Below are 23,511 nucleotides of genomic sequence, written 5' to 3'. Positions count from 1 at the left end.
TACAAGCTTGGTTGGCAAAAGGTGGACAGCGTGGTAACAAGAGGAGCAGGCAGGATCAAAGTCAGGGACAGGCTGAGGTAGCAGGCAGGAATAGTCAAAGGCAAGCCGGATCAGAACACATTCACAGCATCTCAAAGCAGTTTACAGGTAGCAGGGGTCACAGAAAGCTGCAGATCAGATAGCACTGACTCTGTTTACAAGCCCAGTTTAAATAGGACATCTGGTGCCAAAACTCGCTCTCCCACGCGCTCGCAGACTTGCACCAGCAGCAAGATTCCTTCTGTAACGCAGGCCGTTTCAAGATGCACAATAAGGAGCCACTTGAAGAAAGATGGGCTGCATGGTTGAGTCGCCAGAAGAAAGCCATTATTATGCAAATGGCACAGTATGCCAAACAGCACAGAGACCTTCTGGCACAAAGTCATTTGGAGTGACAAGACCAAAATTTTGCTTTTTGGCCACAACTATAAGCGCTACATGTGTAGAGGAGTCAACAAAAGGCCTACGATGAAAGGTAGGAAGGTGGATCGCTGATGTTTTGGGGAAGTGTGAGCTACGAAGGCACATGAAATTTTGTCAAAATTGTTGGCAAGATGATTGCAGTATGTTATCAATAAATACTGGAGGAACATTTGCATTCATCAGCCAGGAAGCTGCACATGGGACATACTTGGACATTCCAATAATGGTACAATGATGCAAGGCCAAGTTGACCTGTCATTGGCTACAGCAGAATAAAGTGAAGGTTCTGGAGTGGCCATCTCGGTCTCCTGACCTCAATATCATTGAGCCACTCTGGGGAGATCTCAAACGTGCAGTTCATGCAAGACAGCCCAAGAATTTACAGAAACTGGGGGCTTTTTGCCAAGCTGAGGCGGCAATACACGGTATTAAGAACTGAGGTGTGCAAACTTTTGATCAGGGTAATTTGGGTAGTTTCTTTTTCCATTATGATTTAACCACCTTCAGACCGGACCATTTTGCTGGTAAATGACCAGAGGTCTTTTTACAATTTGGCACTGCGCTGCTTTAACTGGTAATTGCGCGGTCATGCAATGTTGTACCCAAACAAAATTTGCGTCCTTTTCTTCCCACAAATAGAGCTTTCTTTTGATGGTATTTGATTGCCTCTGCGATTTTTATTTTTTGCGATATAAACGTAAAAAGACCGCAAATTTTGAAAAAAAATGATATTTTCTACTTTTTGTTATTAGAAAAATCCAATAAACTCAATTTTAGTCATACATTTAGGCCACAATGTATTCAGCCACATGTCTTTGGTAAAAAAAAAGTCAATAATTGTATATTTATTGGTTTGCGCAAAAGTTGTCACATCTACAAACTAAGGTACGTTTTCTGGAATTTACGCAGCTTTTAGTTTACGACTGCCTATCTCATTTCTTGAGGTGCTAAAATGGCAGGGCAGTACAAACCCCCCCCCAAATGACCCCATTTTGGAAAGTAGACACCCTAAGGAAATTGATAAGTGGCATGTTGAGCCCATTGAATATTTTATTTTTTTGCCTCAAGCGATTGAATAATGACAAAAAAAAAAATTTATTTATTTTTTTACACAAAGTTGTCACTAAATGATATATTGCTCACACATGCTATGGGCATATGTGAAATGACACCTCAAAATAAATTCTGCTGCTTCTCCTGAGTACGGGGATACCACATATGTGGAACTTTTTGGGAGCCTAGCCACGTACGGGGCCCCGAAAACCAAGAACCGCCTTCAGGTTTTCTAAGGGCGTAAATATTTGACTTCACTCCTCACTACCTATTACAGTTTTGAAGGCCATAAAATGCCAAGATGGCACAAAACCCACACAAATGACCCCATTTTAGAAAGTAGACACCCCAAGCTATTTGCTGAGAGGCATGTTGAGTCCATGGAATATTTTATATTTTGCCACAAGTTGCGGGAAAATTACAAACTTTTTTTTCGTTTTTTTTTCCACAAAGTTGTCACTAAATGATATATTGCTCACGCATGCCATGGGCATATGTGAAATGACACCCCAAAATAAATTCTGCTGCTTCTCCTGAGTACGGGGATACCACATATGTGGGACTTTTTGGGAGCCTAGCCGCGTACGGGGCCCCGAAAACCAAGCACCGCCTTCAGGCTTTCTAAGGGCGTTACAGTTTTGAAGGCCATAAAATGCCAAGATGGCACAAACCCCCCCCAAATGACCCCATTTTGGAAAGTAGACACCCCTAAATTTAGGGGTACACTAGTGAGACTAGGTAATAAATGGCGGGTGCCCTGAAACTATAAAAAAAATAACTAACCAACCAGCGTCACCTGTAACAGTTATATGGTGATCACTGGTGAAAGGGTTAACTAGGGGGCAATCAGGGGGCTTTATGCGGTAGTATATGGGGGTCCCTGGCGCTATAAAAAGCTGCGGCGAACCTAAATACCTACCTGCCTAACTAGCGTCACCTGTGACACTAATACAGTGATCAGAAAAACGATCGCTTATTAGGCTGGGTTCACACTGGAGCGATGTGGGAACGCCACGAATGCGCGGCGGGTTCCCGCATCACATGCCTCCCGGCGGCAGTTCACACTGCCCTATGCGAACTGCTGGGAGTGTCAGTGAAATGTTAATGACACCCCCAGATCAGTTCGCATATCGCAGTGCGATCTGCAAACTCGGATCGCATGGTGTGAACACCCATGCGATCCGATTCTGCTGCGGACCAAAAAAAGGGTCCCGTGCGAGTTTGCGGCGGGTGCGACACGAATTCAGCCATACTATCTGTATGGCTGAACTCGAATCGCACAGAGATCGGATGTGATTTGCACTGCAGTGCGGTGCGAATCACATCCGTTCTCATAAACCGCTGCAATGGGAACCCAGCCTTAGTGACACTGGCGACGGGGGGTGATCACGGGGTTAAACCTTTATTGGGGGGGTTAGGGGGGTACCTTAGAACTAAAGGGGGCTAACCCTAACTGCCCTAACAGTTATTACAGTCACAAATGACACCCGCCGGGTGATCAGGGGGTTAAACCTTTATTAGGTAATAAATGGCGGGTGCCCTGAAACTATAAAAAAATAACTAACCAACCAGCGTCACCTGTAACAGTTATATGGTGATCACTGGTGAAAGGGTTAACTAGGGGGAAATCAGGGGGCTTTATGCGGTAGTATATGGGGGTCCCTGGCGCTATAAAAAGCTGCGGCGAACCTAAATTCCTACCTGCCTAACTAGCGTCACCTGTGACACTAATACAGCGATCAGAAAAATGATCGCTTATTAGGCTGGGTTCACACTGGAGCGATGCGGGAACGCCATGAATCCGCGGCGGGTTCCCGCATCGCATGCCTCCCGGCGGCAGTTCACACTGCCCTATGCGAACTGCTGGGAGTGTCAGTGAAATGTTAATGACACCTCCAGATCAGTTCGCATATCGCAGTGCGATCTGCAAACTCGGATCGCATGGTGTGAACACCCATGCGATCCGATTCTGCTGCGGGCCAAAAAAAGGGTCCCGTGCGAATTTGCGGCGGGTGCGACACGAATTCAGCCATACTATCTGTATGGCTGAACTCGAATCGCACAGAGATCGGATGTGATTTGCACTGCAGTGCGGTGCGAATCACATTCGTTCTCATAAACCGCTGCAATGTGAACCCAGCCTTAGTGACACTGGCGACGGGGGGTGATCATGGGGTTAAACCTTTATTGGGGGGGTTAGGGGGGCACATTAGAACTAAAGGGGGCTAACCCTAACTGCCCTAACAGTTATTACAGTCACAAATGACACCAATGCAAAAAAAAAAAAAAGCAATTGGTGTCACTGTGACTGGGGGGGCAGGGGTAATTGGGGGGTGATCGGGGGGTAAAGGGGGGGTGTGAGTGTGCCTGGCATGTTCTACTGTGTAGTGTAGTGCTTGTGCAACTCACCGATGCTCTCTCCTCGGTGCCGGAACGAAAAATACCGACACGGAGGAGAGAATACATCACTTCCTCTCCTGTGTTTACATTACAGGAGAGGAAGTGATGTCACGGGACATTTTCATTCGTCGGGAGCGATCGCGAGGGGGTGGCCATGAATGAATGGCCGTCCCCTCGTCCGGGATCGCTCCCGAACGAATACCGACCGCCGCAGGCACCGGGCGGGGGCCCGATCGGGCCCCCGACCCGCGGGCAGGCAAGGACGTACATGTAAGCCCTTATGCCTGCCCGTGCCATTCTGTCGACGTACATCGTCGTGCGGCGGTCGGCAAGTGGTTAAAAAGAGTAAACACAGCTGATTGATAATAAATGGCTTCAGCCAAACACTAACCATGAGTGAAAAAAGTTTGTGTTTATCATTCATATTATCTGGAAAAATGGCCAAGAAATCATAAACTCTGCCAGGATATGTAAACTTATGAGCACAACTGTGTGTGTATATACCATATCTCACAAAAGTGAGTACACCCCTCACGTTTTATTAAATATTTTATTATATCTTTTCATGTGACAACACTGAAGAACTGAATGAAACTGAATGAAATTTTGCAAAGTAGTGAGTGTACAGTTTGTATAACAGTATAAATTTGCTGTCCCCTCAAAATAACTTAACACAGCCATTAATGTCTAAACCACTGTCAACAAAAGTGAGTACACCCCTTAGTGAAAATGAAAATGTCCAAATTGGGCCTAAAGTGTCAATATTTTGTGTGGCCACCATTATTTTCCAGCACTGCCTTAACCCTCTTAGGCATGGTGTTCACCAGAGCTTCACATGTTGCCACTGGAGTCAACTTCCACTCCTCCATGATGACATCAGAGATGGTGGATGTTAGAGACCTTGCGCTCCTCCACCTTCGATTTAAGGATGCCCCACAGATGCTCAATAGGGTGAAGGTCTGGAGACATGCTTGACCAGTCCATGTCCTTTATCCTCAGCTTCTTTAGCAAGGCAGTGGCCGTCTTGGAGGTGTGTTTGGGGTTCTTATGTTGGAATACTGCCCTGCGGCCCAGTCTCCGAAGAGAGGGGATCATGCTCTGCTTCAGTATGTCACAGTACATGTTGGCGTTCATGGTTCCCTCAATGAACTCTAGCTCCCCAGTGCCGGCAGCACTTGCGCATCACCATACCATGACACTCCCACCACCACGCTTGACTGTAAGTAACATAAAAAAAATATGTTCAAGATAATAAAATAATTGTGTGTGTGTATATATATATATATATATATATATATATATGTGTGTGTGTGTGTGTACATTTTTTTTATTTTTTCATTCTGTAATTCTCACAATTCTTGTTTTGTGAGAGTCTGCAGTCACTTACATGCAAAGTTTATTAAAACAATGAAGTCACGTGTTTTATTTAATCTTTGTGCATGGATCCTTAAACCAATTAATCCATGAGTGTATCAGTTGACCTTAACCATGTGCAATTTAATATTACAGCAGAGTTTGAAATCTGATGATAACTATATCTTGCTTCTGAGACAAATGAAAATGGCCTTGTGTCCCATGGCAAAACAGTGTATCAGAGTAAAAATGTTGGTAATCTTCAATATGCATCCCATTAAAAATGTGTCCTCATGGTCCAGGCCTCCTCTTTATCCTTATGAATTTGTACTTATTTAGGATAAAAAGATTATGTACCAAAAGAATGTGCCACTGAAATAATTCAAAATGAAATGCCTAACTCCAGCCCAAACATTTTGATAACAAAAATAGAACCTCCCAATAGATTTTTATTGCTGTCTTTAACTCAAGCGTGGTTACTGGGAAATGGGGGTAAATCTCTCCAAAATGGACACAAAGCACAATCAAAACCAGACCCCCCAACTCAAATCTAATCAAAAAAACATTTTAGTTGCAGTTTAGCTGTAAAAATGTCAGTCTATAATATACTCCCTTGCATATATATATACATGGCTCACACATGTACATAAAGCTGGTACAATAATGTGAATATAAGCTGGTTATAGGTTGTACAAATATCAACCAATTACTGAACCAGCTGGACTGGCTGTTAAAATATTGTAGCTGCAGTGGGAAATTTGTCTATTTTGGCTGTGTAGCATAGATGAGGAATTTTTTAATTTTTTTTTTTTTTTGTTTTTTTGTTCAGCATGCTGGTCGAAATGAAAAAAAAAAATCTATATGCGTATGGTCAGCTTGTCTGTGTTTGCCTGAGAAGTGCACTTTGAGGCATATTATAAGCCCCTATTTGCCGGTACAATTGGGGCAGCCCTACAGCAGAAGCTGTCTCGCACATCCCTTGTATTTTGAACTACATGCAAAGACCTTAAACTGGCGTGTGTGTGTTTGCTGTCCTCTGTTGCCCGTACTATCCATCCACAGCATGTAGAGGTGGTGGTGGACTGGCTTACTAAATCATCTTCATCCTTCTCATCCTCTGTGACCCAAGCTAACACTAGTGCATACTCTACCATAGCTGCCAGAGCAGCTTATTCTGCCTCCTTGTCCACAACTACTCCTGCCATAACCTCAACATCATGCATGGAGGAGTCAGCTGAATTATTTGAACACCGCATCATCTACTTTTTGAGGATGCACAGACATTACTTGATTCTGATGTTGGTTCTGGGGTAGAGGAAGAGATTAACATGAGCCTACAGAACGGGGAAACATCGATAAACAACAAATTTGCAGTCATGTCCCCCAGCTGCAGTGTATTGCCAAGTTGGCTCCAGTGAGGATGGGGGAAATGATGATGATGTCACTGATGCGACTTGGGTGCCAGATAGAGCAGAGGAGGAAAGTGAGGGGGGAAAAGAACCCAAACAAGACATCCATCATGAAAGTGTACAGAACAGCCATCTTATTCCATCACATTGTGGAGCTGTTATCTCCCGGCCCACTTCCCACACCTCAGGTTGGTAGTCCCTTTTTTAGCACATGTGCAGCCGGTCGCACTGTTGCAATATGTGCCACACGCAAATCAGGTGTGGCAAAAATATCAGTCATTTGGTTACCACATGCTTGACAAGGCTTTTAACCTCCCACCCCTCAGTCCATTGGCAGGAGCATCTGAAAGCCACACACAGGAGACACAATTCTTCTTCTCCTCACCCCTCACCTTTCTATGTCTACCCTGGCTATATCTTGTGACCTTTCAGCAGCCACCACTGACAGGAATGATGGTGTAGCAAAGGGTGTCACAGGTCCTTGCAACACATCTGCCAGTGGCACACCACCAGCTGTAGAGTATAGCAGGCAAAGTGTCTCCGATTAGCCCCAAATAAAGCTCAGCTGTTCTAGTAGGTCTTTCCTGACATTTTCTGAGTCGCATCCTACAGCAAAAGCCATGGTCCACAGAGGGCTTCCAAAGCATCAGAGAGATCTCATTGTTAAAAGGTATCAGTCAGGAGAAGGGTACAATTTTTTTTTTTCCAAGGCATTGGATATACCATGGAACACAGTGAAGACAGTTGTCATCAAGTGGAGAAAATATGGCACAACGTTGACATTACTAAGAACTGGATGCCCCTCCAAAACTGATGAAAAGACCAGAAGAAAACTGGTCAGGGAGGCTGCTAAGAGGCCTACGGCAACATTAAAGAACCTGCAGGAATATCTGGCAATTACTGGCTGTGTGGTACATGTGACAACATCTACCGTATTTTTCATTTATCTGGGCTATGGGGTAGAGTGGCAAGACTGAAGCCTTTTCTTCCGAAGAAAAACATCAAAGAGCTGCTAAATTTTGCAAAAACACCTCTGAAGTCTCCCAAAAGCAGATGGGGAAAATGTGTTATCGTCTGATGAAACCAAGGTTGAACTTTTTGGCCAGAATTCCAAAAGATATGTTTGGCACAAAAACAACACTGTGCATCACCAAAAGAACACAGTACTCACAGTGAAGCATGGTGGTGGCAGCATCATGCTTTGGGGCTGTTTTTCTTCAGCTGGGACAAGGGCCTTAGTCAAGGTAGAGGGAATTATGAACAGTTCCAAATACCTGTCAATATTGACACAAATCCCTCAGGCTTCTGCTAGAAATTTGAACATGAAGAGGAACATGAGCATGACAATGACCCAAAGCATACATCCAAATTGGCAAATAAGAATGAGGTCAGGCATGTTCGCAACACAGCACACCCACCAGGATGCTGCTGCGGCTTCATAGATCTGGAACAGTCTCACTACCTGTGATTAGAGCTGCGGAGTGTCGGCTTCCTGGCAGGCACGTGGAGCTGTGAACACACCTGAGCCCATCCGCACAGGAATGGCTTCACCAGAAGATGATTAAAGTTTTGGAATGGCCCAGTAAGAGCCCAGACCTGAATCTGATTGAAAATCTGTGAGGTGATCTGAAGAGGGCTGCACACAGGAGATATCCTCGCAATCTGACAGATTTGGAATGTTTTTACAAAGAAGAGTGGGCAAATATTGGCAAGTCAAGATGTGCCATGCTGATAGACTCCTACCCAGTGCTGTAATAAAATTAAAAGGTTCTTCAACAAAGTATTAATTTAAGGGTGTGCACAATTATGCAACCATATTATTTTATTTTTTTATTTTTACTTCCTTCCACCTAAAAAGGTTTCAGTTTGTTGTTCAGCTGAGTTGTACAGTTTATAGGTCGCATTAAGGGTGGAAAAAGTTCTAAAATGATTTCCTTGTCTGATTTTTTTTTTTTTTTTTTTTACATCCCAAAAACCTGACATTTTAACAGGGGGTGTGTAAACTTTTTATATCCACTGTATGTGTGTAATTTTTCTAAATAATTTTATTTTTCTTTTAAATTCAAAGGTAATTAGTTCCAGTAAAGAATTGGGTTTGCTTTTTAAAAATCTGTGCGCTTTATAATTTAGGGACATCTTTTCCACAGCTTTGTGTGGCTTAACTGATAAGACTTCTCGGGTTTCTTTAATCCAGAAACTGTACTTAAGGCAACAACAGCCCCATCTTACAATAGTTGCGCATTTTCGGATGTGAAGATTTTAGCGTCCAACTGCAGTGCTTTGAGTATATAAATTTCTGGTTTTATTTTTTCTATTTTACAATAGGTTTAACATGTTGCCTAATAAATTAAGTATTTTACTATTTAAACCAATTTTTGTTTTGCAGGTAAAAAAAGCCAAAATGGAGGATTCCAATGACGAAAGTGTGAGGTCAGTAAGTCTGGGATTTGGGTGTGTGTGTGTGTGTGTGTGTGTGTGTGTGTATATATGTATATATGTATATATATTATGTCATGTATAAAAGTTCCTAGTTTTGGGTGTGTTCTATTAATATACACTAATATCGAATAGAAAATATATCAGTTTTCATATTTTTTAATTGTATACCCACCTTATTACAAATATGTCTTTGTTTATAGCATAGCACCATTTTTTTCAGGCATTTACATTAATTTGCTTCACACGAACATTTATTTGTCTTCTGTAGTTACCTTTTTCTGTTGGTAGTTTTTTGTCAATCAGCTATCCATACAACATTAATTATGACAGTATGTGTTTATGGAAAGAGTAGTTGTATAATTGTATATACTTTAACAGCAAGCGTTTACTGCTGATGTACTATTAAACTGACCATACACGTGTATCTTTTGTAACTTGTGTATTAATAATATAACTATTAAAAAATGTTTGGCCATTTTAAAATGGGTTTTCACTATTCTGTGGACCTTTATAGGCAGTGAGGAAGGATTCGGATTTTACTTAGTCAATGTATAGATCTTAGATTGTGGGACAATATGAGCTTAGCTGAAAAATGCATTCAAAACGTGGACAGTAGCTTTTATGCCATAAAAGGGCAGATTGTCACAGTAGCATTTTTGATATTCTAAAGCAGTTTGAGTATGTGTACTAGTATTTATGGATGCCATGATACAACTCAATTACTTCTGAATAGGTTTGCAAATAGTCCTTAATTTTATTTTATCCTTTTCAGCAAAGTGAGTAATGGTGAACCTCCCAGTCAAAAAGGAGAACTGTCTTCTAATCGCACTATTCCTAGTGGAAGTAAGTATTTTCATTAACATTCCTAGCTTTTAACTTTTATGCTACAACTGTAACATCTGTAATTGTAAAATGTATATTTTGAAAATATATTTTTGTTTTTATTTAGAGAAAAAGCACCTTTTAACACTAATGTAATTAGACAAAGCAAACAGCACTAGTAAGACTGGCCATACACGGAGCAACATTGTATATTCAGCCTACCCATACATGGTTCAAATCTCGCCAGATTCCTGCTGAACCAGCCAAGATTCAAACCGTGTATGACCTGCCTAACTAGAAGCCAAAAGTATTTCAGCCTTTGTCCATTTAGAACAATTAGAACCATGATAGATAATTACAATATTATCACTATATGGGCTTCTGCAATTAGCAGTTTTCTCTTTATTAACCACTTGCAGACCGGACTATTTTGCTGGTCAAAGACCAGACCGCTTTTTGCGATTCGGCACTGCGTCGCTTTAACTGACAATTGCGCGGTCGTGCGACGTGGCTCCCAAACAAAATTGTCTTTTTTTTCCCCACAAATAGAGCTTTCTTTTGGGGGTATTTGATCACCCCTGCGGTTTTTATTTTTTGCGCTATAAACAAAAATAGAGCGACAATTTTGAAAAAAACACATTATTTTTTACTTTTTGTTATAATAAATATCCCCCAAAAATATATAAAAAAACATTTTTTTCCCTCAGTTTAGGCCGATACATATTCTTCTACATATTTATGGTAAAAAAAATCGCAATAAGCGATTATTGATTGGTTTGCGCAAAAGTTATAGCTTTTACAAAATAGGGATAGTTTTATAGCTTTTTTAATTTTTTTTTTTCTACTAGTAATGGCGGCGATCAGTGATTTTTATTGTGACTGCGACATTGTGGGGGACCCATCGGACATTTTTGACACATTTTTGGGGCCATTGTCATTTATACAGTAATCACTGCTATATAAATGCAGTGATTCCTGTGTAAATGGCAGTGAAAGGGTTAACCAGTGGGTGGCAGTGTAGGGGTTAAGTGTTCCTAGGGGTGTGTTACTAACTGTGGGGGGGTTGGGCTTTCATTTAGTGAACACTGATCTCTGCTCCAATCACATGGAGCAGAGATCAGCGTCACTAGTTGCTAGGCAGAATGGAGAAATGTTGTTTACACAGCATTTCCTCCATTCGGCCACTCTGTGAGACGATCACGGGGATGCCCACGGCGATCTAGTCCGCGGGTCCCGCGACCGGACTCACGGGGGTCCCGACCAGCGCCAGCGGCGCGCTCCCGATGGCAGGGAGGCATTGAATATTGGACGTACCTGTACGCCAATATGCCTGCCTGTGCCATTCTGTCGACGTACATCGTCGTGCGCTGGTCGGGAAGTGGTTAAAGTGGATCCCCCCTTCCTATTTTTTTTTTTTTTTTTTCTAATGTTGCTTACCTGGTTGTGAATTTGGTACCTTTCAGATACTCAGATAGTGGATCCTGCGTTGTCCAGTTGAGATCTCTTCTGGCAACGCAGATGGTGCAGAAAAAACAGCATGTGGTGTGAATTGGCCCATTTTTGGAGTGACAGGACGCCCATTCAAATGAACGAAACTGCTCCAAAAAGGCACAAAAAAAAATGTAAAAAAAACACTACGCAGTAGCATTGCTCAAGCGTGAATGGGGCCTTAAAGGAGCAAACCTATCAAGGCCATACATAGTGCAGATTTCACAGGTCCGCTGTAGGCAGCGCAGGGCTCACAGGTCCACTGTAGGCAGCGCACAGTTCAGACTAAACTGTGTCAGCCATGCACATTCATAATTTTAAGGGTGCCAAACCCCCATATACCATATTGTATAAAAAAAAAAGAGAAAAATGGATAGGATTTTTAAGGCACTACAAAAAAATTGTAAGCAAAATAAAATACATTTTTATTGTACAGTGTAAGATTAAAAAAGGAACCACACTCAGACTTAACGTAGAAAAACCCATAAGTCCACTGATCTTAAAAGAATAAAATTATGCAAATGTATTCTGTACACTTCTGCGTGGAGACTGTGTGTCCCTTGAGATAATTTCTTCCCACTCTGGTGCTTGGCATGGGGTGGAGGTATCCTTGAATGATTACAATTTTCAAAGGATTCATTTAGATTACCCTTTTTTTTAAACCCCCGGAAGAAGATAATTGATGTTGAAATGCATTGGGGTAGCATTTACCAAATCTGGAACTTTGTAGTTCCAATCAGTGGGCTTTTCTATGTTAACTATTTGATTTTATAATGTGTGTTTTGTATTGGAACAGTGTAACCTTGAGAAACATACTGAACCCCATGCTGGGAGGGCGGCCTGTAATATTGCTTCTAGCACTGTATCCTGCTTGGGCACTAACCTCTACACTTCACTTGGTCTTTTTTACCACGAGGACTTCACTACAGGACAATTGACACCTGGGTTGCTGTGTATCCTTCTGTGGACACGCTTTCCCCCTTTCCATGGTCCATATTCCCCTGTAGTTCCACAGGGGGATACCCTTACTGATGGAAATGGTGGAAGCCAGGCAGAAGGCAATCCTGGTAAAAGCGCAGGCAAACATTTACTTTGCCAATTGTCTGCAAAGCACTCAAACCACTGTGACATAGCTTCTCTTGCACCAGAGCAGGACCCATTTTACCATTGGTCTGGGCATCCATTACTAGCTGTATCTCAGCCACGCAACAGGCAGCCTATGGGACCAGGGCAGATCTTTCTGCAACTGTCAGAATTTCCAGACAACTAAAGGGCATAATTCAGCCATTGTTCAGAGCCTAAAAGTGCCAGACTTCTTTACCTTTTCTAGCCAGTCAGAAGTGTAACTACTTCCCTTAGAAAGGGAAGGCGCAGAATCTTTGAAGACAAATGGAAGAGGAACAGCGCCTTCTGAGTGCAGTAAAAATGTAAATTTTAATAAAATTTTAAAAATCAATACACTCACAAAAATGGTTCATAGATGGGCATTGTAATAATTTCAGCATCCACTAGTCGCCATCAGAGAGGAAAGGCCATCGGCTGTAAATCTGGCAGAGGGATAGATGATGTGGATGGTCCCAGGCTCGGAAACACCGCTGGATACAATGTTTCCGGTGGTTGGCATGGTGGACATGCTTCTGGCTTCAAGCTGCCATTTTCCTAGTGATTCTCTATTAGAACACTGGCGGCCATTTTCTTGTAGACAAACTGCGTTTTTGGTGCTCTAGCAGCAGCCCCGTGCCCTCAGCTTCCTGTTTTTTTGGGTGTTTCTGAGACAACGTGGGATCGCAATCGTGGGCTACCTGGACGATCTCCTCCTGAGAGCATCTTCAACCTCAGATTTAGAGGATGATATGGCGATCACTATTCAGACCCTGCAAGAATTTGGGTGGCTGTTGAACCTAAAGAAGTCGATGATTGTGCCGACCCAGCATCTGGAGTACCTAGTTTTACTGTTGCCCTCCAGGAAAGCGAGAGTTTTTCTCCCTTCAAACAAATTGCAGAGACTCAGGTCCGTGGTAAAACTGCTGATGAACCGCAAGTGGTCGTCGCTCCGGTTTTGCATGTGAGTACTGGGACTCATGGTACTGTAGAAGGAGATCTTGTTAAAACGGGACAAGTCTCGGTTGTCCCTAGATCGACAGATCCAGGTGAGCCAGGGACTCTCTCTGATCTGGTGGTTGAGGTCCCCGCTGATTCAGTCTGGAAAATCATTCCTTCCTCTGAAATGGACGGTGATCACTACGGATGCCGGTCTATCCGGCTGGGGTGGAGTGATGGGGGTTCAGTCGACTCAGGGCCTCTGTTCGACAGAAGAATTTGAGTTTCCGATCAATCTGCTCGAATTGAGAGCGATCAGGCTGTGTCTCCACACATAGTCGGTCAGTCTTCAAGGGCGTCCGATCAGGATACAGTCGGACAACGCCACGGCGGTGGCATACATAAATCACCAAGGGGGAACAAGAAGCTCAGCCGCTGCTCGGGAGGTCGCTCACATACTTCGGTGGGCAGAGCGACGGGTACCGGCCCTGTCTGCCATTTACATCCAGGGAGTGGAAAGCTGGCAGGCAGACTATCTGAGTCGACAGATGCTGGACCCAGGAGAATGGGCATTGCATCCGGAGACATTCAGGCTGCTGTACCTGAAGTGGGGCACACCAGATGTGGATCTACTGGCCTCCCGTCTCAATCGAAAGGTGCCAAGATTCGTGTCCAGGACAAGTGGCTCCGTGGGATCAGTACCAGCTGATCTACGCCTTTCCTCCACTGAAATTGTTGCCACGTCTGCTTAGCAGAGTGGAAGCCGAGGGGATCCCAGTAATACTGGTTGCCCCCGATTGGCCTCAGCATTCCTGGTACGCAGATCTGCTATGTCTAGTGGCAGACACTCCCTGGCGACTGCCGTTGCGGGAGGACCTCCTAGCTCAAGGTCCAATTTTTCATCCTGCTTTACCATCGCTGGCTTTAACGGCATGGCTATTGAGAGCCAAGTGCTCTGGATGTGGTTAGGGCCCTGAAGGTGTATTTGGCTGCCACGGCTCCCTTTCGGAAGTCAGACTCACTGTTTGTTTCGGTGGCTGGTCCAAAGAAGGGCATGGCGGTCTCGTCTGCCACCATTTCCAGGTGGATCAGACAGATTGTAGTACAAGCCTACTCCTTAAAGGGACAGGTGCCATACGTTTACTAATTTCTACAAGGTAGACGTCAGTGCATCGGCGGATGCCTGTTTTGGCCGCAAAGTTTTGCAAGCGGCCGTGTAGTTGCAATTAAATATGCAACCTTTATTTTTTCCTGGTTTTTCGGTAAAAACGCAGTACTGTTAGGTTAATGCACTGTTGCATTACTTCCGCAATTGGTTGTGGTCTTGGGAGCCACTCCTGTTGAGGATACCCGGTTATATGGTGGTGGTTTTTTTTTTTTTTTTTTTTTGTGGGTTTAGTTCATTAGTTCCCACTGGCCATGGTGGATGAAGTTTTATGCTGTTTTCCCACCCCTCGTTTAGCACTGCTTGGGGACATCCCATTTTGTTAGAGAGGAGCTGTGTCAGTCAGTGAATATAAGAGAAAATAGGATTTTTTGTGCTCACCATAAAATTATTTTCTCTGTAATTCACCGACCGTCACGGCACCCGCCTCTCCCTTTTCTCTTTACGTTATATTGCTTGTTGACGTACTGAGTCTGCTAGGGCAGGCTGTGGGGGTTGTAGCCTAAGGGACCGCCCCCTGGGCGGAACTAAAAGTTCTGAAGTGTTGTATTACAACTTTGCCTAGTAATCTCCAGTGATAGGGCTGACAACCCATTTAGTTACAGAGAGGAGCTGTGTCAGTCGGTGAATTACAGAGAAAAGGATTTTACGGTGAGTACAAAAAAATCCTATTTTTGACTTGTCTGTAAATTCTGTATCTTGGATTACAGTATAAGCCACAGGCTCTCCTTTCTGTTCCTGTGTTACTCCTGCATTGATTGCTAAAACACTGGCCTCTGACTGGGGTGCGCCCAAGGTCTTTGGCCGTGTCTAATCACCTCAAGGTATAACCCAGAGCCTATGAATATCCAGCCTGTGTCCTCTACTGTACTCAGATACGCAATTTACAAGCAAGTCCATTTTTCAGTCGGGTAAATGAAACCGTTAGCTGGCAGTGGCATTTTTTTTTTTTTTTTCTTCTCCACACATTTAAAAAATAATTTTAGGCAGGCACCCTAGAGCAGGGGTGTCAAACTCCGTTTCATTGCGGGCCACATCAGCATTATGTTTGCCCTCAAATTGTTTATTGTATCTGTATCTTTAAAACTATATAAACTCAATCACTTTTTTTTTTTTTCATTTAGGGGACAAAAAGTCCGCAATGTGATTTTTTTTTTTTGGGGTGACAGGTTCACTGTAATGAGACTTTAGAGGTCTGAAAAGCATTTCTTGGGGGTTTGGAAGCAATCCGGCAGCTGCGGAGGTGGCAGATTGCTTCCATCTGACAGCCAGAAGTTGGCTTCCCAGATATGCACACACTCAGATGTGTGTAAACCCGCCCCCCGGTAGGTAGTTATGAAGTGAAATTTGCTAAATACTACTTTATAACTTTTCAGTAAGTACAATTCCTCCACTGTCTTTTTAACTAATTAACAACATAGCTCATGATGGAGAAAAGCCGGCAAAGATCACGTCAGCTAATTCTTTTTTCCCTTGTTCTATATTCTGAATTGACATGGTGAGCTGGAGTGTTGGATCTAATATTCTAATTTGTGCAAATGTGTCTTCCTGTCTGTAAATCAGTATCTAGATTGTTTAAGCTACATGTAGTGTGATTTTCTTTCTGCAGTCCTTCCCTGTACTGACTATATGGCCCGAGCTCCTGCCGATTATACCTCCCAGTTGTATCAAGCTAAGTAAGTCTGCTCTTCTACCACTTTTCATCACTGTATTCTACTGTATTTGGAAAGTTTGTTGCATTATAGAATATTTTGGTGAATAATGAATATCAGATGTTTGATAATAAAGTCTATCTTTACAAAGGTCTGTTAGTAAGGTAATGTGAAAGGTATCGTAATTGCTCGATTATGCGCACTGCTTGGAACCTTTTAGATTATAGAACTACAGGGGGAATTAACAAAGAATGGAGCCGGCCCTCCTAAATTTAAAAAAAACAAGCAGATGCTACTCTTAGTGAAAAAAGGGGCACAAGTATATTTTGTTAATTAGGAACGATTTGTTCTGTCATCTGTTTTGTGTCTGTGCCAGACACAGGGTTTAGGAGAGCTTAATCTGCTGCTCCGGCTCCCTCTGCCCAACTGCTTCCTCCCGCTTTTCCGGGGCTAACAACTGTCATATCATTAGGCTTTCCCTGCCTGTATGCAGCTTTGCCTGTGCAATATTATCATTGGGAGGATTGTGTCCCATCCACTCAGCTGCTTCATTCATAGAAGCCGAACTACAGCTTCAATGAATGAAAATCGATATATGAATGGAAGGGGTGGACCTATCAATCATCCACCCATCATCCATTCTTATGTCCGTTTTCTTTCGTAGAAGTTGTTTGTCCCTTGGGCTGATTTTTCTGTTTCTTATTTAGGCTGCACTTATGCGTTTTAAAGTTTATATATTTTTCTATTTGATGGACAGTATTAAAAAACGTGTTGGTGCATTTGGCACATTTGTGTTGTTTTTCAGGCCGTATACACACATTCTTTCTGTACCTGTATCAGAAACAATTCCAGCATATGCTGGTCAAACTCAGTATCAATCCTTGCAGCCATCTCAGCCATATACAGTATACCCTCAGGCAACACAAACCTACGGTCTACCTCCATTTGGTAAGTGTTTATTATTTTGGGATTTTGACTTGAAAGGCCTTTTAACATTCTTCATATAGTACTGTTCAAAAGTTTTAGGCAGGTGTGAAGAAATACTGTGAAGTAAGAATGCTTTCAAAAATATATATTTTAATTTTTTAATTTTATCAATTTAAAAAATGGAAAGTGAGCGAAGAGAAGAAAAAGCTAAATCAAATCAATATTTGATGTTATTACCCTTTGGCTTCAAACCAGCACCAATTCTTGTGGGTACACACGGTGCTTGACAGGCATATTGCTCCAAATATCTTGCAGAAATAACCAGATTTTCTTTAGATTTAAGCTGCCTCAGGTCCTTCTGTCTCTTCATGTAATCCCAGACAAACTCGATGTTGAGATCAGGGCTCTGTGGGGGTATGATGGATAAGTATCTGCCTGTATTTCTCAGCATTGTGGACACATAGTTACATAGTTAGTAAGGTTGAATAAAGACACCAGTCCATCCAGTTCAACCTGTCCCTATCCCTGTACATTGCACACTCATGTCAGTCCCTACCCTCAAGGAGCCCACAATCCAAGGTCCCCATTCATATACTAGGGCCAATTTTTGACAGAAGCCAATTAACCTACCTGCATGTCTTTGGATTGTGGGAGGAAACCGGAGTACCCGGAGGAAACCCATGCAGGCACAGGGAGAACATGCAAACTCCAGGCAGGTAGTGTCCTGGTTGGGATTCGAACCAGCGACCCTTCTTACTGCTAGGTGAGAGTGCTAACCACTACACCACTGTGCTGCACCTAACATTGCACACTCACATTGGTCACTATCCTCAAGGAGCCCACAATCCAAGGTCCCCATTCATATACTAGGGCCAATTTTGGACAGAAGACAATTAACCTACCTTGTAAACCCTATCATTTCAGTAATGAATAAGCACTGATGTGTGAATCGCATTTACTGGCTGTCCTGAAACTGCGTGTACTTCCTGTGATTTTTATCTGAATATATCTAATAAACATGTTTTTTATTTTTATCTACTCTGTGCCTGTCACCTTCATCACTTATCTACATTGTTTTTTCACACCTGCCTAAAACATTGGCACAGTGCTGAATCTTTGTTGCATACATTGCTGCAAGTACATTAGGTTAGAATGTAGTTGAAACAATAGTATTTCAAAGTCAACCAGAAGACTGATGTACTAAAGCATAGTACTTATGATTATAGAAGAGCATGTTCTGTGAGGCTTTATTCATACAGGTGTATTACAATGTACCACTGTGTGAGGGCCTTGTTTGCCTGAGCAGAGGTTGCACAAGTTGATTCCATGCATCCCCATGCAGGAAGTCCCATTCATGTCAATTGGGTTGCAGTGGCTGCAGGGACACAGCCTCTGTCCCCAATCTGAAGCTGTACAGGTGTAAGGCACTGAATGCACACTGTCTGCGTTTGCAGTTGTGTACCCACTTTTGCACAGCTGTCAAATTGGGAGCAACAGCTGTGTGCATACAGCCATTGCTTCCCAATTAACATGAATGGGACTTGCTGCACAGGGATGTTCCGAACACCTGTACATCTGCTGGTAAATGTGGCCATTGCATGGGTGAAGGCTGTGGTACTCCTGTGTAAACGAGGCCTTAAAGTGCATAACAGTGATTGTGATGTTACTTCGATTTTAGTATTATGTTGGATAGAATAGGGAAATAGTGGATTAATGGTTGGATAACTGTTATAATAATGATGACTAGTCAAGACATGCATGCATACTTATGTTATAGTCAGTTTATACTGTATCAACTACCCCTTTCTGTCCTGACCTTCCATGCACAATTATACAAAATTGGGTATAATTAGAGGCGCAGAATGAAACTATGGCACAAGGCAGCCAACAGAAAGGGACTCTGGGGACTCTGGGGACTAATGTTTCGGCAGAGCTTGTCAGTTTACTGCTATGAAAAGATTCCATTCGTCCATGTACAATGACGTGGCTGCTGGGGGGCGGGGCTGAGTCCTGCATTTGGCGTGGCTATGGATGCCGAATGCTGGACTCGGGAGTGTGCCCACAAGGTAACCCCCCGGGAGAGTGCTTCTCCCAGGGGGTTATCTGATGTGAGGAGGAGCCAAAAGAGCTGCAGAGGGACCCCAAAAGATGAGGTTTGGGGCCGCTCTGTGCAAAACGAACTGCACAGTGGAAGTATGATATGTTTGTTATTTTAAAACTTTAAGATTTCACCCTTATGCATTTTTCTGTGCTTAGGTGCCTTGTGGCCTGGAGTCAAGTCTGAAAATGGCTTAATCCAGGCACTAAATTCCCCAACAGTTTTGACATGCTCCTCAGTTACCAACAGCCAAACCAGCTCTGTATTATATTCCTACCCTGTTCAAGGTAAAATATTTTCTTTATTATTCTTGTCTTTTTATTGTAAAAATAAGTTGATATCTCTTGCAAAACTCAGGAAATTACTAATGTATCAGTTCTAGTAGAGTGGATATGTATGTATTAATTTAAATACTGTGCATAGCTAACTAAGTTAGATTTCTGTATCGTACCCCACAGAACACAGAGGAGTTGATAGTCACTATAGGATAGGACAATGGCCAGAAAAAAAAGGGCAGGAATACCCGCCCATGCATAAACCCTGCCAGCTCAGCTAAACCTCAGATTTGTGTTAGTGTCCGAAGGTGATGGATGCTTTCTTAAATCTCTCTGGGACTTTGGGTGCAGGCATGCTCTGTGCTCTGTTTTGCATCATACAGCTACAAGGAAGTATCTCTTCGCTGCTGCTCTTTCTTGCAAAGAGCCACTTGGAACTTCAGTCTTCAGGCTGCCTGCCTGCTGTGACTTTGGTCACCTCTGGCAATCCAACCCTCACCTTCTGCCAGCTGTCTGGGCTTTGTGAGTTCTTAAAGCCTTGTCTTACTTTCAGCCTATACATTGCCTTACCACTACACTGTCGCAACAGCTCTGATTTTAGATAGGAGGGTTGGGCAGATAGAGAACAGTCTCGCTGTACCCAGTTGCCCCCAGCTCACTTTCCACTAATGGCTCTAGGCTGCTTGCATCACGCTTGCTGAGGGTACTACAGTCTGCAGCCTAGAATTATGCTGCCCTCTGAGTCCACTTTAAAGCAGTATTAACCCCAAAACCAAAAAATGTAATATATTGCAGCTTACCAATCGTATTGGTGTGAAATAACGCTGGATGAATGAGCACAGGGGGCTCAGCTGACAGCAGCATTGTCAGTCTGGGAGGAGGGTAGTGTTAAAAGTATTAGCAGATTTAGGCACGCTAACAAATTGAAGCAAAATTCCAGCTCACACTTTATAATCATAATAAACCTTTTTAATTTTTCCTTTTGGGAAAAAAGTTTTACACTAATAAGTAACAGAAGATCATATTAATAACCCGTCAGTGGTAAATGGTTTGTCTCATCCATATAAACTGAGTCATTCTGCTGGAGAGCTTGTGCTTTTGAAAAATAACAGACTTGCTAGCTGGTTCACTAGATGAAAATCAGAGTAAGAAATTCTAAAAAGGAAACCTACAACCACCACATCTAAAATTTGGTGAGCACAATATAATTGATTACTTTTTGGTTTAAAAGTTTAACTTTGTTCGGTGCGTCAGGGTCCCTCTGTCTTTTCAGCTGAGGTATTTACCATGGCCATGCAAAGATTTATGGACCAAATCACATAGTTTTTTTCTGTCTTATTGCAGAGGCCAACAGTGGTTTCCTACACCCTTCTCTGGAGATTTTATTTCTGATTTGCCAATAGCCTTAGTGGCTTCCAAGCCATTGACTGCAGAGATACTTTCAGTTTTGAGTTGCTCCAGTCTTTGATGAGCAATACACCTGAGGAGTCACAGCTACTTCTATTACTCCCAAATTAAACAGACTATTTTGGCTTTTCATTTCCAATATTTTTATTCAGAACATTTTGAAAAAGTGCAAAATCAGTGTTTGCCATTGTAACAAAGATTAGTTGCTTGTTATAAAACCGGATATTATTTGTTTACGTCACAGAAGAGTATAGGTTGATATTAAACTTGGTATACAATCTTCTACATTTTTAGACTTGCAGTATTTCACAAAAGTGAGTACACCCCTCACATTTTTGTAAATATTTTATTATATCTTTTCATGTGACAACACTGAAGAAATTAAACTTTGCTACAATGTAAAGTAGTGAGTGTACAGCTTGTATAAAGTGTAAATTTGCTGTCCCCTCAAAATAACTCAACACACAGCCATTAATGTCTAAACTGCTGGCAACAAACGTGAGTACACCCCTAAGTTAAAATTGGGCCCAATTAGCCATTTTCCCTCCCCGGTGTCATGAGACTCTGTGTTAAAAGATCTCGGGTGTGAATGGGGAGCGGGTGTGTTAAATTTGGTGTTATTGCTCTCGCTTTCTCATACTGGTCACTGGGAGTTCAACATGACAAAGAATTCTCTGCTGACCTGAAAAAAAATGTTGCTCTACATAGATGGCTTAGGCCAGTGATGGCGAACCTTGGCACCCCTGATGTTTTGGAACTACATTTCCCATGATGCTCAAGGACTCTGCAGTGTGGTTGAGCATCATGGAAAATGTAGTTCCAAAACATCTGGAGTGCCAAGGTTCGCCATCACTGGCTTAGGCTATAAGAAGATTGCCAAGACTTTGAAACTAAGCTATAGCACAGTGGCCAAGACCATACAGCGGTATAACAGGACAGTTTCCACTCAGAACAGGCCTCGCCATGGTCAACCAAAGAAGTTGAGTGCACATGCTCTGTATCATATCCAGAGGTTGTCTTTTGAGAAAAGGATGTATGATGGCAGCCTGTCAATGCTCAGACCTTACAGCTCACACTGCATCTAATTGGTTTGCATGGCTGTTGTCCCAGAAGGAAGCCCCTTCTAAAGATGTTGCACAAGAAAGCTTGCAAACAGTTTGCTTAAGGCATGGGTCTTCAAACTACGGCCCTCCAGTTGTTCAGGAACTACAATTCCCATCATGCCTAGTCATGTCTGTGAATGTCAGAGTTTTACAATGCCTCATGGGATGTGTAGTTTAGCAACAGCTGGAGGGTCGTAGTTTGAGGATCCCTGCCTTAAGACAAGCAGACTAAGGACATGGACTACTGGAACCATATCCTGTGGTCTGATGAGATCAAGATAAATATATTTGGTGCAGATGGTGTCAAGCATGTGTGGTGGCAACCAGGTGAGGAGTACAAAGACAAGTGTCTTGAATAGAAATTCCCTCAGGGTTTTTTTTTTTTTTTTTTTAGCAGCAAGGAGGTATTAAGACAAGCAACAATGATTTTTTAAAAGTAGTATTTCTTTATTATGGCTGTAGTATCAAAAAGGAGATATAATGCATTGATGCACAGGAGTCTTAAAAGGCAATTCTGGTCTTGACATAAAAAACACATCTTGTCAATATTGAAAAAAAAAACCATATGAACTCATTCTATGTATAGTAACAAACAATTAAAAAGCGTTTCACATGATATTCCTATGCGTTTCGACCTATATATGTAACGGTCTTCTTCGGGTGGGGGGGGGGGGTTTATTCTATGCGAGAAAGAAAAAGTTTGAAGTTTTGTATTATCTATAAATATATAATTTATTTTACATAATCATTTTATATTGGTTGTAGCAGAGTTAAGTGTGTATATTTACCACTTCTTGACGAGAGAGCTACATTTCATAGTCGGATAAAGTATCGTTCTTCTAAAAGCATCTCCAGCCCAGGGGATCCCAGTATGTTCCCTGAAAACATTCCCTCACTATTGACAGAGACCCCCCCCCCACCTAGGGGAATGTGGGGCTTTTGAGGGAGGGGGGGAGGGAGAGCACAATGGCACCCTGTTATCTATATAACAGAAATCAAAAAGATTTTGTTGCAGTATAATCAAGGTATGTCACAGACAGACCATCTCTGGCCTGGTAATTATCATGCTGTGAATAGTAATGTGTGTTCAATTCACCTAAATTATTGGATAGTTATTTCAATGGTTGTTTAGTCATGGGATGCATGTACAGGCACCCCTCTGGTTGAATAATAATTTATTTCAATATATCAGAATTGTCATCTTGGTTATTTGTGTGATCCAGCATAATTGTTTGACCATATAATGTGCGCATGCATACATATGGTTGACCAAATTAATAATAATGGGTCGAATGAACATACCAAAGTTTTGTGAATTGATGAGTGACTATAAGAAGATGTGGAGTGTGGTGAGAAAAACGTGGTGAGATGAAGTAAGGCGAGTGTAAATGTGAAACATGCAGTGTTGAAAATCTATA

At 42.5% G+C, this 23,511-nt stretch overlaps 1 protein-coding gene across 4 annotated transcripts in view; it reads left to right on the top strand.

The window, feature by feature from the left end:
- The window catches only part of EYA3 (EYA transcriptional coactivator and phosphatase 3), a 164,620-nt gene that overhangs the window by 46,899 nt on the left and 94,210 nt on the right, over nt 1-23,511 (top strand). For 3 of the 4 annotated variants that reach the window (XM_077480948.1, XM_077480945.1, XM_077480946.1), the window contains 5 exons: nt 9,064-9,107; nt 9,889-9,959; nt 16,241-16,307; nt 17,089-17,231; nt 19,467-19,595. In XM_077480948.1, the coding sequence (XP_077337074.1) occupies nt 9,064-9,107; nt 9,889-9,959; nt 16,241-16,307; nt 17,089-17,231; nt 19,467-19,595 (454 nt within the window). The remainder of the gene's footprint in view (nt 1-9,063; nt 9,108-9,888; nt 9,960-16,240; nt 16,308-17,088; nt 17,232-19,466; nt 19,596-23,511) is intronic. The other variant, XM_077480947.1, reaches the window with a different exon arrangement.

Source organism: Lithobates pipiens, unplaced genomic scaffold (genome assembly GCF_037356315.1).
Source record: "Lithobates pipiens isolate NorthernLeopardFrog02 unplaced genomic scaffold, aLitPip1_a1.2 Scaffold_16, whole genome shotgun sequence".
Taxonomy (NCBI): domain Eukaryota; kingdom Metazoa; phylum Chordata; class Amphibia; order Anura; family Ranidae; genus Lithobates; species Lithobates pipiens.
Note: the sequence above shows the minus strand (reverse complement) of the source record. Positions and strands in the feature narration are given on the sequence as shown.